This window comes from Pagrus pagrus (genome assembly GCF_965226575.1).
Source record: "Pagrus pagrus genome assembly, chromosome: 14".
Classification (NCBI taxonomy): Eukaryota; Metazoa; Chordata; class Actinopteri; order Spariformes; family Sparidae; genus Pagrus; species Pagrus pagrus.
The window spans coordinates 12,406,205-12,422,859 of record NC_140198.1 but is presented as its reverse complement, the minus strand read 5'-3'; the positions used below and the strand labels follow the sequence as shown (position 1 = coordinate 12,422,859).

Here is a 16,655-nt window from a genome sequence, read left to right as displayed (position 1 = left end):
TATATCTTAACAAAAGGAAACTGGATAATCTGTAGACTTCACCTTGAACTCTCTTACTGAGGAAATAATGCTTAAACGATGCTGGAGGCAAATATGTCAAAGCCTCAACCCATGAAACAAACTATCTGCATGAGGTGTGTGTGAACTGACCATACGCAAAACCAGCAGTGTGGACCTTGAAGTGCATTAAGTTAAACATAGTGTAGTGAACTGAAGTGGTCAGGGTTTATAAACCCAAAGGTTATGCTAATGCTTCCTCCTCAGATCAATAATCACACAGCAGATACTTGTGAATTTGATCTATACTCACACAGACGCTCTCACAGAGGCAGACATGTTTACAACATGGTCATATAAGAGACAGAGTACAAGAGGGTCCTGCATGTGCACTATTTGCACAGTGGTGTCTGTGTATTGGTGTGCCATTTTGGACATGTGTGTATAAGTCTGTGTGTGTATGTGTTCGATGGCAGGGTGAAGGGTCATTGTGTGGGTGGTCATCGGGTCTTGTGTGAGGGAAGCTGTGGGATGTTGTTTTGAAGCAGGACGAGACAGAACGAGCGGGAAAGGTTGGAAAAAGTCCAAACATTAGCCCCTGTAAGAGTGTGTCTTCCCCAACTGGGCCCCAGTATGGACACACACGTAAACACATCCTGTCTTTCTACCTTGACCTCTCACCACAACACACACACACACACACACACACACACACACACACACACTCACTCTTGTCTCAACCACGTTCAGTGAAGGCCTCTTGGATGCAGAGTAGATAATCCAAAGGAGGGAGGCGAGCAAGGAGGGAGAGGTTTGAGGTATTTGTTTGACCTGTGTGGAGACACTGATGTCATGGTCTCACATGAGTGTAGACGGCGGTCCCTTTGTGAACGTCCAGGGTCAGAGGTCATGGCCGTCAGGAGGCAAAACATACGACCACAACAAGTGGGCTGCGAGATCTGAATGTATCGTAATGACAAAAACAAAGCTGAACTCACCTTAGTGACCTCTGATATCAAAGTACTCAAAGTACAAAGTAGTTAGTTATTTTTGGTTTCCCATCCTCTGCAATTTTAAACAAAAACATTTATTTACCTGTCTTGGTATCTACTGTAGCCACGATAGGTCTAACTGCTGTTTATCTGTCAGAGATCTTTGCTTTTGCCCCAGTACAGTGGAGGTGAATTCGGGTGAACCAAGCCTTTAGATAAAAGGTGAGAGATTAGGTGTTTCTCATGGCAGTAACTTGTTTTTAAAAGATGATGACCAGACATTTTATTAAGTAGGCTTGTGTAGAGGATATGTTTTATTAGTGGCATTAAATATATAGTAATGTTTTGCACTGTTTTTGCAGTGTGTTTTGAACACACTGTTTCAACAAATTTCACCAATTACACCAATTTATTTTAAAGAATTCAACCTTTTGACGGTACCCATGTGAAAATGTACAAATCCAGTAAACAGTAAGTAATAATGGTTACTTCTTTGGAGAACAAAGTGGAAAAAGTCACCAGACAATTTTGAGTCTTGTTGCGCTGGGAGAAACTGTATAAACCTTGAGAAACACTGTGTACAACAACATCTTAACTATTGAGGCCTTCTTGTTCATTCGGCAAATGTTATACATGGAGATATTTCTTTGTTTGTGTAAAATAATTTGCACATCGGCCGACTACTGGGAAGTGAGAACTGGTCACTCGACATGACGGGCTCTCTCTCTGTCTCTCTCTCTCAGAACGCACCGTTCCAGCTATTATCCTATTTGTCTATCTCCACCCTTAGTTAGGGTTCAGGTTAGTTATTTTAGAGACCCCCACAAAACTCAGATTATAACTCGAACCCTGACTGTTGTTCATATATATTAATAACAACGCATGGCTTCCTCACTTTCTATTATGCCACCCAGTAAGCAGGTATAAGTGGTTTATAAATGTATTTTGTTCCATATCTGTCTCAATTCCCTCAGCCATTTTTACTCTAAGGATGGCAGTGCCGGCTGCTCAGTCCACCCCGTGAATATTTTTACATATATCGCCTCCTCTGTTGCCCCAAGTTCCCTGTGAAAGATGAGAATCATGATGCAGTGTTATATACAAAATGAGTTGGCCTCCACGAGTTTCTAAAGCTGGGGTTCTCAAATCTTTTCTGGCATGCCCTCCCTGCAAAAGCTAAAAATTGTTCACGACAGTGGGCGAAAAAAAAAGAAAGTGCACCAGCTGTATGCGGTGGGACAACAGTGGACAGAAAGGGCACTGGAACAGCACCCGAGTGGTCCCTTCATCATGTTTTGTGCACTAGAAGGTCACGATAGATGTTTTATCTGCCATAGGGGCATCAAGAGGACACTTTCACTGCGTTTTTTTGTCAAACATGGGCGCACTGTTCAAGTGCCCCATCCCACATTTCATCTCTAACAATGATATATAGGGGAAGCAACTAATAAAAAAAGGTGCTATTTGAATTTTAGTGACATAAAAGTCTGCATAATAGCATCAGCAAACTCTCATTTTTCTTATTTTCCCAACAAAAATCGTCTTCATTCAACTTAGGCTGTGTTCAGACTGCCAGTCCCAATCTGTTTTTTGGCATCCAGATTGTATCCAGACTGATTTTAGGAAGTCTGGAGAGCAAAATAAAACAACACACAATGCAATTTTTACAAATCGGATCCAAACCACATTAGCAGGTGGTTTTAAATGCGATCTGGATCTGATTTCTACAGATGCATCTCAGTCCGGACGCTCTGGCCGATTGTATCGGATTTCAAAGTGCGACACAAAACTGTGACGTCAACTCCAGAGAGACGGACGTGCACCAGAACGGCTGAGCAGAATCCCGGCTGCAACAATCAGAGCAGTTTGGAAAACAACGCAGAGAACAGCAGTCTGTGGGGTCACAGAAATAAAGTATCTGCTCCGCGACTTGTCTAGTGATTGTTTTGAGAGCGAGATGATTGATCATGATTTCCTGTTGGAAGGCCGCGTCACCAGCGTATGGAGTTATTGACCAAACAGGTTACATTAAAACCTGGACACAGCCTTGGAGATGGAGCCCCGTTCATTCCTTGGAAATCTGCTCGGTGGCGCTTTAAAGTCAAACTTCCCGGTGATAAAAATACCTGGATCTTCCATGTTGTGGGGCCCATAGAGCGTGCGCACTAGATACTTCCACTGGCTGAACTGGCTAATGTCCGGTTTAGCGGCCGGCTACCTTGAATGGGGATTAAACAATTTAATGATGCCGCTCTTTTAGACTTTCCAAATTTTATTGGACTTAATGGCTCATTTCTGAATGTGAAGCAAGTCATTTTGCTGGGATGGTGACGCTCAAAAAAATGTATACACCGTTTAAGAGACACTTCGTTCACAATGTAAGCTTATGAGGAAAAGTATTTTTGGGCTTCAGTGCTTCAGGTACCGATGCAATTACATGGTTTGGCCACTACGAATGTTGGCTTCAGAGCCTGGTTGGCGACGTCTGGAAACAAAAATCCAATCTGATCACTTGGGAATTATAGCACGGACACTCTTTCAGTCTTTCAGATCTGATTCAAGAAAGGAGTCGGATTTGCCTGCTGTCTGAACAAAGCCTTACTTTCTCTCCGTATCTTTCCCCTCATCATCCACGCCCCACAAGGTTAAGTAGTTCCTTGTGTGTTTTTGTTACAGAGGTGTAATTGTTATACTTTAATTCTGAGTCACAACATTAAACCATTTTGATTTTAATCAGGGTTTGGAAGAGTTTTACCATAAATGCATGGTGACTGTCTGCATGTTGGTGCCCTAAAACACTTTAGGCTTTCTATATATGTGTTTATATAAACACGTGAGACAGACATGACGCGAAAAATGTCGGTTTACAGAATTGCAGCAGTGTAACAATGTGTAAAACCAGACCCTGTTCACACAGTCCTCCTTCAGTCCTTCAGTCTGGGGGCTTCTGATACGTTCCTCGCTGCACGTCCCCCTGCCAAGAAAGCAGCTGCTAACACTCAAACACACACACACACACTCTCTCTCACACACACGCACACACACACACGGCTGGCTGGTGGGTTAATTGAGTGTGGATGTCTTGAGTGGTTGACCTTCATGTACCCCGCAGACTCCAGAGGAACAGGAAGACCTTATAAGAGCATTTTCACTTCATGAATGTGGGATTTAATTGTCGCTCCTGTCTCATTCAACCTGTCCTTACTCAAACACGACGCACACACATGCACACACACACGTTGCCACTGTTGGTCCTCTCTTTTCTCTCATCAATGATAAACTTTTGGCTGCAGTGTGGTGAGCGCTCACGGGGCTGCGCTCTGATTGGTGGAGACACCAACTCAGGCCGTCGTGAACGCGCAGCTCACATGCAGCTTTATATATTTCAGCCTTCATGCCGCGGTCATCCCGTGTGGTGGAGACTCCTCTGCAGAGCTGCTCCCCTGCTGCTCCAACCTACAACACAAACAAGTCAGAAGGGGGGAAAAAACAAAAAAACAACAAAAAAAACCATAAAGCGTCGATTAGTCTGAAACATGCCGGAGAACTTGTCCGCCGTGTTTCTGGTGGGTTTTCTGCTCCTGGCCTGTCAACAGGTGCTGACCATGGATCCACATGATGTCCAGGAGAAACAAGTGAGCCAGGCTAAGAGACGCCTCTCTCTGCAGAGCACAGGTGAGCTCTCAATGGATGGCACACTGCAGCCAGACATGCACAGTTTTCACCTCTGCTCCTCGAGGCTCTGGTGTAGCTTTGATCAGTAACTGGTCCTTTAATTGTCAGAGAAGAGTTGATTTGAAGAAAGACTTTTCATGAGCAACCAAAAGTGTGTGAAGCTTCTGTCTTTTTAGTGCATTAACCCGAAATACATCTTTCTGCTTCCTTCACGTCCAGCTTGATTTACACGTGTGGTCTTTGGAAATCATAACATCTTTAATATTACCCTGTAACAAGTAATGATATAATCAATACGTGCGCCTGCTTTGAAGTTGTCCTTTATTGCAACGTTACAATCATTTACATTCAGTGCAGTTGAAGCTATATATGTGTCCCGGGCTGAGCAGTGCAGCTCAGCACAGGGCGCCTCTCCTCTGGCTCTCCTGCCCTGCTGGTGGCTGTAATTCAATGCGCAGCTCCGGAGGCTCGATCCCATCCAAGCACATTCCCTCCGTACCTCCGGCCCGGAGCTGACCTGCAGGCTGCACAACATCAACAGCACAGATAGTAGGGCTGCAAGGAAAAATTAATACGACATGCTGGTTAAAGGGGCAATTTATAAGATATGGACAGAAGCTTAAAACATTCAAAACAATTAATAAACTGATATTATCAACGACAATGCTGATGCCAATGTGTACTCAGGGTCACTTTCCGGTGGACCCCAGGGGACCCTATTTCAGAAAGACTCTGTATGGTAGTGAATGGAGAGAGACAAACGCATTTTTGATCCCGTTTGAATTGTGCCTTGAACTACACATATGATGTTTGTCAATTTAAAAGATAATTTACAAAGTGAATAAAGTCGGAGTTTTTCCTAATTTAAGTAAAATATCATCTAGTTTTGTGTGAAACCGCTCAGTGAACTACATCATCACAAGCGTCAACAACACCAACATGGCCGCCAACTCAGCTCAGAAAAGGTAGGCTACTAAAAGAGAGAATCACGAGAAAAAAGATCACAATAAAACTGTCCATATTGACAACTGCAGTTATGTGAAAGGATAGTTCGTCAGTTCTGTGAGCTGCTGACATACAGGAGCAGCTCCGCAATGGTTAAGTTACAGGTTTTGGTGACCGTTCGACGAGACGTCACTAAAGCGACCGTTGGCTGTGTAGTCTTTATGATTACGTACTTTCTGAAGTTGAATAATGATCTTTTAAAGTGACAAACATCATATGTTCATATAATAACATCATACTCATTATCATACAAAGTTATAACGAAATAAGGTCCCATGGAGCAAACCGGAAGGGGTGTGACTTCAGCTCTCTAACTGCTGCTAACTGTAGCCTCCATTTACTAGTTAGCCACACATCTAGTGGTCAGGACCGGGAGTGGTACCAGAGGAGTGTTAGGGTTTAATGTATTGTATATATTGGAAGTTAGCATCGCCCTGGTTCCCGCCACAAAAAGCCTATGTGATGTTTGAATTGGATTTTGGAGTATAGCCTAAAATAAGATCTGTGACAAACACAAGTTGATGATACTTACATGTGTTGTACAGCAAGATAAAGGTAAATTAATTTGATTTTAACTGGAAACCAATAAAAAAAAACTAATTGACTTTGAGACTTTGAGATGCTAACTGATTTCCGTGTCTTAGGACTAAAGACTACACCACTCTATTGCACCTTTAAAGTCAAAGAGTTGTATGTATTGTGTACAGAGATCTCTATCTACTGAATTTTGCTAACCAGATAACGTTGCTATCCAGTCTATAATACCACTTAATTACCACTTAGTCTGCTAGCCCCCTGTAGTTTCAACTACAGAATGTCAAGAAATTAAATACTCTTACTTCTATTTTCCTTTCTAAACAGAAAAAATACAACAGTACACCTTCTGAATTTAAGTTTCTCTCCTCTACAGAACTAAGACAAGCTTATCATTAACTCATCGTAAAATACACTTTATTCAAACCAGACATAAACTAAAAGAAACTGAATAAAAACAGTCCTGGTTTGTCTTTTCACAATCACCTCTGGTCCAGTCGATGTAAATCCCCAATTCAAAGAGCAAGATGTGAAAATATTACAGTTCTACGCGCTGTTTTTATGCTGCTGATGTCCAACTCTCTCTCCTGTTCTTGCCTTCTCGTCCCTGAAGTCGTAGTCCTGGTCAGAGCTGCTGTAAATCGCCTCCATACTGTATCCCCCCTCATCGTACTGGCGTCGGTCTCTGAGGCTGTGTTCAGTCCCTGTCTGGTGTCCAGTCGTGTTTAGTGGGAAGCAGCTGAGCTCCATTGACCTTTGTGACTCTCCCGTCATCACAGGTTGCAGGCAGACTCCCGTCAGCTAATAGGGCCACTTAGCTCCATAGCTAACTCAAATCTGGATACAGCGTCAAAGGCAGAGCCCCATTTATTCCTCTGGAAGCTGCTCAGTGGTGCATGAAGCCAAAAAAGTTTGAATTTCTTGGGTGTAAAATTCTCGGGTTTGCGGCATATCTTCCGCATTGTGTGGCCCATAGAGCGTGAGCATTAGAGACTTCCACCAGACAAGTGGCTAATTTTGGGTTTAGTCCTCCTCCAACTTGACGGGAATAAAACAATGTAACACTGCTGCTCTTCTAGGCTTTCCAAATGTTATCAAAATGAATCTCTCAAATTCTGATAGTGGAATGACTCATTTCACAGAGTTTTGACGATGTAAGCTTAGCGGAAAAGGGCTTTTTGGCCCTGTGTGCATCATGTGATGTTGTAATTACACGGTTTGGCCACTGTGTCATATTGGCTTCAAAGGGTTACATGCTGGCATTCCGACATCCCAAAATTCCGACATCCCAAAAGTCCGACATACCGCCATTCCGACATGTCACCATTCCGACATACCACTATTCCAACATGCGAACGTCCCGGCATTCCGACAAAGTTTCACCATAATCCGCAACCCATAACCCTAACCCTTTTAAAAGATGTGTCGGAATGGCAAGACATTTAAAAAATAAATAAATACCACCATTCCGACCTTAGGAGGCAAAAAATGTCGGAATGATGGGATGTTTCATTAAAGGTTTAAGTGTTGCCATTCTGACAATTAGGGCCTAATGTCGGAATGGCGTTATGTCGGAATGGCGGTTGCCTCCCGCTTCAAAGCCCATGCTGTTCCTGGAGGCTAGGGCTAGCTGAGCTACTTGCTAAAGGCAACTAGTCACTACAGCCAAAGATAGCAACAGCAAAGAGCAAAGCGAGGAGCAGTAAGCAGTTATGCTGCCCCCTATAGTTTTGGAGCTACCTTCAAATTCTGGCCATTTATTGCAAATTACACTTTTAAAGATTTATTTAAAATGAAGTAATCTCCTCTTATCAAACTGATATGAAAGATTGCCTTCTGCAAAGTGAAAGTATTGTTGTCCATCAGTGATGTTGGACAGTTTCAGCTTGCTCCTCTGGATGATGCTTAAACCAGTCATCCTGCTGTCCACTGTGGTATAGCTTATTAGAGGAATACTTTTGACAACAAAATTTTAATCGACAGGATGGTGTCATACATGAGCACTGAATTCATAACTACCTAACTAACATGACGAGATAATTAACTTTTCTTTCTGTAAAGTTCGTGCAATGTAATTACAGGACATGACAGAAAGTCACCAAGGTCACCCTGACGTATGATGTAACTGTAATGCTTATATTGTCCTCTTCAAGCTACAGGAGAAGACAACAAAGTAGCACATATGATTTCTGTGGCATCACGATCTCTGTGTCTCTCTCAGCTGAGATTCAGAGTTGCCTGGTGAGTTCAGGGGATGTCGGCTGTGGGACGTTTCAGTGTTTCAACAACAACTCCTGTGAAATCCAAGGTCTTCACCACATCTGTCTCACTCTGCTGCACAACGCCGGGCGTTACGACTCACAGGTGAGCAGCTGCACAACGTTGTTTGCCACTTGGCCTTTTCTGCACTAACAGACGCTGTGTGAAACCCTGTCCAACAGCAGCTAACGCCAGGCTTAGAAAAGACATATGTAGATACCTGTTTTTATCACATTTAATCCCATCAGTCATTACAGTCATTTGTGAGGAATGTTTGTTGTATAAGGAGCAGTGAATAGTTATGCATGGCAGCATGGGTTACAGAACAAACTGAGAAGGGAACTGAAATGAGAGAGGGAACAGCTTGTCTACTTTACTAGAATAGAAGTGCACGGGAGAGTGATGCAGGTCTAATGTGTCTCCAGTACGGACCGGCACATAGAGTTGTAAGTGACAAAAAAAAGACATTTAACTTCAGTTGCAGCTACAGTATGTTAATGACTAGTCTCATGTCTCACTCTAAGAAAATATTGCTTTACTTCCACACTGTAAAAAGATACACATGACCTGTTCTTTCACAACACAAGCATGATCACTATTTTAATCCAGTTTGGTTCCACATTACCTGTTTGATGTAACAAGTCTGGTACATTCGCTCTCAAGTCACTGTTTTCGCTTCTTCTTCAGTTAAAAATTTCTGCATTCATCAAGCTTATTAGGGACTAAAAGTGATTAAAGAGTTGTCTTTGAAAAGTTAGAGCACTAATCTTAAAAGTATATGTTTTTCAACTTCCTCTGTCAGATTTGACATTGTAATCAGAACTGATTCCTCCTGCTCCTCCCCTCAGGGCAAGTCGTTTGTGAAGGATGCGTTGCGGTGCATGGCGCTGGGTCTGCGGCAGCGCTTCAGCTGTGTGAGTCGCCGGTGCTCAGCGGTTAAAGAGTTGGTGTTCTCGCTCCAGAGAGAGTGTTACTCCAAACACCAGCTCTGCCTGGCGCTACGAGACCACATGGACACCATGGGCAACCTGGTCCAGTTTCACCTGATGTTTCCCCCGGGGTGAGAGACACACGTTAACAAGTCCTGATATCAGGAAACTTATATTATTGGTTATCGGCCGATTATGAAATTAAATAGAGTTGATAATCTGAAGCCAAATTGCTTTAATTAATTTAACAAGCTCAGCATGTACACACTACGCTACAGTAGGTGATATGCACCTTTAAAGTTGGTTTGCGAGCTGCCAATAAATACAAAGAAGGACATTTTTATAGTTTCAGAGGAATACAACGCATTTGCAATACTTTTGAAAGAAGAATCAACACAATCCCTTTCTTACAAATTAAAAGTTTAATTCATAAACAATGAAAGGCATTGTTGAGTGATTTACACTAAGGGGACTTGATCTGGTAAGACTAGGAGCTTAAGGTGGGAGTGAATACATAAAGGAACAATAAGCCAAATGGAAAAGGCAGGTGAAGTTGTCACCTTGCTGAAGTAGTCCACAAAATATTTCTGGAGCTTTGTAGCAAAGCAGTATTCTCCAAAACAACTGAATTAGCCCGGGATTTGTTTTAAAACGTAAAAAGTACAACCAAAAATAAAAACATAAAATAGCTCCATGCAGCTCATCTGGTTTAATCAAAGTCACTGGAAACCCCTAGATCCAAATTGATTTGAAAAGACGCTTAAAAAGAAGAAGCTAAAAGCGTGAGCTGCACCATGTTTGAGGTGGGTGAACAAGCTCCACCGTGTGCCGAGGGTGTACTTATTGTCTTTTCAAATCAATTTGGCAATCAATCAGATTAAAGCATGAAAACTTTTTCTAGTAGACACGCTAAATAAAAGTATGGACCTGATAATGAGCATAATTTGGGAACTTTTGAATCTGTGCAAGTCATTTTTGCCTCTTTTGTGTGTGTGCCACTAGACCGTATGTGGAGCTGATGAACTTCCTGTTGAAGTGTGGAGACGAGGTCAGGTTGTGGGTCGGCCGGCGGCTGCGCGGGCAGTGCGAGCAACACTGGGGGGCGCTGTGTGGCAGCTTCGGCGGCACCTGCTTTCTCAGCCAATCGGACGCTCTGCAGCATACCACCGCCCCATCACCAACCGCACCCTGGCCTATCACTGCTGAAGGGACCCTAGAGCAGCCTACAAAAGCGGATGAACCAGACAACAGGATCGCGCTCAGTAAGATCGACAATGCGACCGAATCTGTTCCCCCCGTATCTGAGAGAACAAATGTTACTGCTTCTTAAACAGACAGGCGAGTGACGCAGAGGTGCAGACAGGGTACACATGCACTTATTACTTTAGTATTAGTAGTAGAATGACTTAAAGTAGTTGTAGTTTGATCACAGTATTTAATGCGGTATTGCTGGTGAAAGCAATGCAACATAACTTATTTAATCTATTGGATATTTGTGCTTTATTAATATTTTTCTTTACATTTGACTTCGTAAACAGATGAAAACCAGTTATCTACCTCACTTCAATATTACAGTAAACCACAGTGACTGTATCCTTCAGCAGAGGACGTGGACACACGAGTAAACACTACAGGGGATTTGTCTCTAGATCAAGTGCAGCTCAAAGTCAGTATTCTACCTATTTAAGTTTGTTTTTGTATTTATGAGGATAGTTATATGATGCACCGTATAGCTGACATACGAACAAACGTTCTCTTGTAGACAGTCGGGCTGCTGTCTGCAGGAAAGGAAGCACTCTTTGGTTGACATGTTATAAATATGTATTTTTGACGTTCTACTTGAACGATCACATTTCATACAGACCCCAGGTTTCAAGCTATATTTTATAAGTTTTATTTAAATGAATCTAAAAATACATTTGTGAGCATTTTGATTGAAGTTAAATAAACTCCATGATGTCACCGGACAGAGAGGAGTGTGTTCATTGAGTCAGTTCTGTCCAATAAAGTAGTTCTTCACAAATTCACAGTGTAGCATCTCTGATGGTGAGAAATGTTGGGTATTCTGCCATCTACTGGTGCATCTGTGGAAATCTGCACAACAAAGCATCCTCCATATGTTACATTTATTCCACTTTTATACAAATCAAACAAGATTTTTTGTTCTACATTCACACAGTCTTTGACTCAACATGCTGAGTGAGACACAAGAGTTCTGGCTCAGTAGTCTGGACGTCCCGTTGGAAAGAGGAAAGGCACAAAGTAAACTTGTCAGTAATTAACTACAGTATCACATCCGTCCAGAGCAGACCAACACACACTTTCTATGTTGAAAACACAAACATACACACAGATTGTAATTTGACAAAATGTAAACAATTGTTATTACGTACTGTGGCCTTGGGCCTGGTTAGTTCTAAATGCCAGATAAAGTTTTAAGGCCTCAGTATGATTCTCAGGTGTGCAGATGGTTGGAAGTAGGCAGGATTTCAGCCTCTCTTAAAGCCTCTTTTCTAGTGCTGTCACTTTTTATCCAGCACCGCGAATGCCTTTGAGGAGACACCACCTGAGAGTGTGCATCCTTATCCTGATTTGTACATATTGTCGCATAGTTGCGCCTTTAAATGGACAACTTGCAAAAAGTAAAGTTCAAACATACTGAGACTTTTAAAACTCTTGCTGCTGTTGCACGGAACCTCATAATGCCAGTTAAGTCCCTGGGCTCTTTTTACTTCAGTTGAAGGGGATCTTACAAAACCCTTCATAGCTATTTTATGAACCCACATATTGCTCAAGCTAAAAACGAGGCAATGTTTTCCACTGATACAGCCTCTATGTGCTGCCTGTCCAGTCTTAGTGTTGCCTCAACTCAATACCTGCTAAACCTCCTTGGGGTGACTCAATGCTGGCCAAAATAACTGGAAAACGTTGTTCATGAAGCCAGCTAGCTAAATAAAAGGGAAGAGACGCTTCTTAAGGATGTAGAGGACGGTGGCGAGGAAGAGGGCCACAGCCAGGAAGATGAGCAGCTTGTCTGTCAGCTCCCTCCGGTTGTACTTGAGGATGAGTTTCCTTCCCAGGTGGATGGTTCCTGTCATGTTTTTAAACTCCTCGTTGGTTTCCTGCACCGTCCTGGAGGAGGTGGCTGTGGTGAGGAGAAGCATTGAAGATGGGAAATATTGATAGAAACAATTAGGATTTACACAGGGAAACACTTTGCACAAGCTATAAACCTGACAAAAGCACACAAACACATGGACAAAAGCAGGTTTTTTTTTACCCAGCGTGCCGATGGCATCCTCGCTCTGCTTCACCTGTTCAGCCATCATCCTGCTGATGGACATCAGACTCTCTGTGATGTTGCTGCTGGTTTCCGCAAGGCTTTCTTTGGTCGCTCTCCTGAGACAAAAACACAAAGCAGACCAGGTGATGTGTTTCTAATGTACCCTTTTCTGTACATGCCAGAATAGACAAATTCCTGCCTTTTGCATGCAAAGGTAGACAAAGTATTTCTCTTTATTACTGTAATGATTTAGTTGTAATCAAATGATTAAATAAGACGGTTGCAAACTACTTAAACATCTTTTTTCAATAGCGAATCACCCACCAGAACCACCTGTAGCACGACTACACAACAGACCGTGTTTTGAGCTTGCACCGTCTGTGTCTCTTATATATTTTTACTTTCTTCTTCCTCGTTTGAGCTGAGAGGTTTAACCAAGTGGCCTATTATGTTAAGAAAATCCTTTTCTTACTCCTTAAGTTATCACACTGTGATAAGTATAAAGACTCAGATATAAACTTTTAAAATGCGAAGAGTTTCTCCAGGCAGGACTGGAGATTGGCTAAACCTGGAGGTAACTGCGGCTTTAATTAGTGCTGGATGGAAGGCATAAGCTCTTGGGACAGGATTAAAATCACTGACTAGTGCAGGCAACATTGAAATCCTTCTAGAGAAGGATATCTCGTCTGAGTAAGGATTTAGGCTGAACAAAGGGAAAACACCTGACATATTCAATACACAATAGTATTAAGCTGATTGAGTCATCATTTCAGCACCCCAGCAGAGCTTCAGCAGAAGTCTACTTACCTCTGTCTGGTACTCTGGTTTTCTCCACCACGCAGCAGCTCATCCTTCTCCACGTTGTCTATGGCTAGTTTACAAGCCACGATAGCTTTCCTCCACGCTGTCCGGTTACTGAAATAAAAAATATTTAAAAATCTGTTGTTTCTCATCTGGTCTTTTGTGTGTGAATCGGATTTGCCTGCATGCTGTTTTTAAATCCCCATCAATCCTGATTTCCCACTTGCATTTATCTTCCCCTAAAACTATTAATAGCTGCAATCATGGATGCACTGCACATATTCTTTTTCAGGATAACTACAAAACTCTGATTGTAAAGGCAAAAAGGTGTTACAACCAAGCATGACAGCTCATTACGATGTGTTAACCAAGGCTGGCTTGCTCATTTTAACACGCTGGCATTTTAGTGGGACTGATAATGTCAATAAAGTCACTGATTCAAGGGGCAAGCAAAGATGATTGCTATCAAAAAAGATATTTTTTCCAGTCTGTGTGCACGTCCACACACCTCAGCATTTGTCTTCGCTGGCTCTCTGTCTCTGCCTGGATGGCCAGTCTGTCCGTCTCTCTGTCCTGTTCTCTGGCCATCTGCTCCAGATCCTGAACAACAACAACATGCCGCATCAAATGTAACTGTTTGAAATCTGTCAGGTGCAACACAATACGCAGGTGATGTGAGGACTGACCTGTATTCTGAGTCTCAGCTGGCTGAACTTCTCTTTGACCTGAGAGTTGAGCTCCAATAGAGTTGACTGAGGTCCAGGGCAATCCCTGATGTCCTGCAGGTAACACACACACACACAATTAATTGTTATGTATTCATGATTAATTTCTGGTTGATCAAGATCTACCTAAGGTTCTGAGTAAAACTGACAGCTTGAGTTGAATTAATCTGTGAGAGCAAACACTGAGGATATGCTACCTATGCTCATGTGCAGAGAGGAACTGATACTTCAATTGCGATTTTTTTATTTGCCACTATTTTTGAGATGATGTGAAAAATAAATAATAAAAGGAAAATGCAATCAAACACCCAGAGAAATTTTTAAAAATCAGTGTTTATACATAAGTTCAGACATTTTGGAATTATTCCAAAAATGTCCTAAAATTAAGTAACCAAATATTGTACAAAACAATTCATTGTTCTTGACTAATCATATAATCTAAGTATATCATGTGAATATTTTCAAATAATAATATTAACTCACAATCCTTTTCTTAATGTTTTTTTTTTTTTAAATGTAAGAAAAATGAAAAACACAAACAAACTGAAAACTGTGAAAAGAAAACTAAGAAAACCAGCCAACACACACATTTGAGAAGCTGGAACTTGGTACGTATTTTCCCTTTTTGCTTAAAAATCTAGTATATTCTCTTAGTGGAATTGACAATTAGGTGATTAATCGACTAAACGCATAATGGTTTAAACTCTAACGAATATTTTTTTCAAAATATTAAATTGTCAACTAAAGGAGAAATACTTTGCTAAAAGAAAGTAATGTGTGCGTCCATTTGGTCTTAAATCATATCTACAACTTATATACAGAGGTTTGGTTAAAAAGTCTGTTGTGATGGCAAATAATACATCACGTTTTTCAACTAATACAACTTTATATCGCTCCTCATCATTTGATGATCAGATGTGACAGTTGATCTCTTAATCATTTAATCTCACCGTGACGTTAAATTAGTATTGTCTGTTCGTGTTGTGGTGAAAGTTTAGTTTTCACATCTGTCACTACCTGAGGCAGACAGCGACTGAATAAAACCGGTATCAGTTATTGATGGACATAAAGATAAACCAACTAATAATGAGCAGATGGTTTCTTTTAACTGTTAAATGTTAGCTAGCTAACGTTAGCTTCACTTCGTGTAACCTGTCGTTCCCTCACGGACTCCTCTCCAGAACAAAACCGACAGCAGTATGAGCAAGATAAATAAATAAATAAACAAACAGATAAAACACATGTTTTAGGTTCTTACCTGAATGAGGGCCTTGATTTCTAGGTCATATTTTATAATTTCTTGTCCACAAATTCGGACGTGTACATCCGCAGAAGACGCCATATTTGTTTTTGTACGGCAAAGCAGGAGGCTCAAAAAACAAGGCGCTTTGCTGAGGGCGAAGTACCAGTGTGACGGTTCCCCGTCAGACTCAATCCATTCTGTTCACGTACAACAGAATAATTAATGAATATATGATGATAAGCAGGATAAAAACTGACCTCAGCGGATAAGGATTAATTTATTATTAATGAATTTGTTATCAGTTGTAAAATCCCTACTTATATCCACATGGATGTACTTGATGTGATATTTTATATTGTGGTCACTCCGGTTGTACATGAAAAATCATGAAAATCTTCTGCTTAGAGACTCCACTACAGAAATGTAAAGAGTAATTAGTAAATAAAATATAATATAATATAATATAATAATAATAATAATAATAATAATAATAATAATAATAATAATAAAGAAAAACAGAGTATACACAGTCAAAATATAGGACAGCAGGTATAAGGTGCATGTGTATATACTACTTGTATTTAAGACACAAATATAATTACAGAATGTAAAGGCAACAAAGGTGTATTGTTATTGTGCCAAGACAATAAGTGTAAAATAAAGCAAAAGGTATAAAAAAAAAAAAAAAAGCAATAAAATTGATATATATTGAATATGGAATATGAAACTGATACTTCCTACATGATCCACTTTACGATCATTCGGTAAATCTGACATTCACATATCTAAATAGTCTGGATCCAGACCCTGCTTTTATTGTATTTTAACATCACTTAATAGAATTTTGGTGTGGCCCAGCACGATTTGCATAGTCATATATCCCAGAGATCAAACAGTGAAATGATCCTACCAACAAGTGCTGTCTGATGTAGTTTGTTCCTCTGTGTTCCAGACAGTGTTGAGAAACGTATCAACGTATTGTCGGTTTTGGTCTTTTCATGGGATTTGTTGAGAATAAAGTGTTAAAAATAATATTGTCTAACAGCAGGCATATTCTTTAAGGATTACAGCTAACCAACCTGAAGCTGTGACTTTGTGTGAGCTGCCTCTTAAATGCTGCTCAGAGGAGGTAATGGGAACACTGTAAAAACTCCTGTTTTCATATTAACCTCAATTTATTTTATGATAAGTCACTGTTGTTTCTTCTCATGA

The 16,655-nt window shown here is 41.1% G+C and overlaps 2 protein-coding genes across 2 annotated transcripts; one reads left to right on the top strand and one right to left on the bottom strand.

Moving 5' to 3' along the window:
- The first annotated feature begins 4,409 nt into the window (after nt 1-4,409).
- LOC311269783 (stanniocalcin-2-like) lies at nt 4,410-11,355 on the top strand. Its single transcript, XM_084374190.1, has 4 exons — nt 4,410-4,664; nt 8,425-8,567; nt 9,311-9,522; nt 10,394-11,355. The coding sequence occupies exons 1-4, from the start codon at nt 4,526-4,528 to the stop codon at nt 10,719-10,721; spliced, it is 822 nt and encodes a 273-aa protein (XP_084230316.1). The 5' UTR covers nt 4,410-4,525; the 3' UTR covers nt 10,722-11,355.
- Nucleotides 11,356-11,502: 147 nt separating this feature from the next.
- Nucleotides 11,503-15,564, bottom strand: bnip1b (BCL2 interacting protein 1b). Its single transcript, XM_084374191.1, has 6 exons — nt 15,459-15,564; nt 14,162-14,254; nt 13,984-14,075; nt 13,482-13,589; nt 12,672-12,790; nt 11,503-12,536 (listed from the first exon to the last, which is right to left on the bottom strand). The coding sequence occupies exons 1-6, from the start codon at nt 15,540-15,542 to the stop codon at nt 12,340-12,342; spliced, it is 693 nt and encodes a 230-aa protein (XP_084230317.1). The 5' UTR covers nt 15,543-15,564; the 3' UTR covers nt 11,503-12,339.
- Between the last annotated feature and the right edge of the window lie 1,091 nt (nt 15,565-16,655).

Coding starts and splice junctions, on each gene's coding strand:
- LOC311269783 (XM_084374190.1), top strand. CDS start 4,526: ATGCCGGAGAACTTGTCCGCCGTGTTTCTGGTGGGTTTTCTGCTCCTG. Junction 4,665..8,424: donor CCTCTCTCTGCAGAGCACAG/GTGAGCTCTCAA, acceptor TGTCTCTCTCAG/CTGAGATTCAGAGTTGCCTG. Junction 9,523..10,393: donor CACCTGATGTTTCCCCCGGG/GTGAGAGACACA, acceptor GTGTGCCACTAG/ACCGTATGTGGAGCTGATGA.
- bnip1b (XM_084374191.1), bottom strand. CDS start 15,542: ATGGCGTCTTCTGCGGATGTACACGTCCGAATTTGTGGACAAGAAATT. Junction 14,076..14,161: donor AGCTGAGACTCAGAATACAG/GTCAGTCCTCAC, acceptor GTTGTTGTTCAG/GATCTGGAGCAGATGGCCAG. Junction 13,590..13,983: donor CAGCGAAGACAAATGCTGAG/GTGTGTGGACGT, acceptor TTTTTATTTCAG/TAACCGGACAGCGTGGAGGA.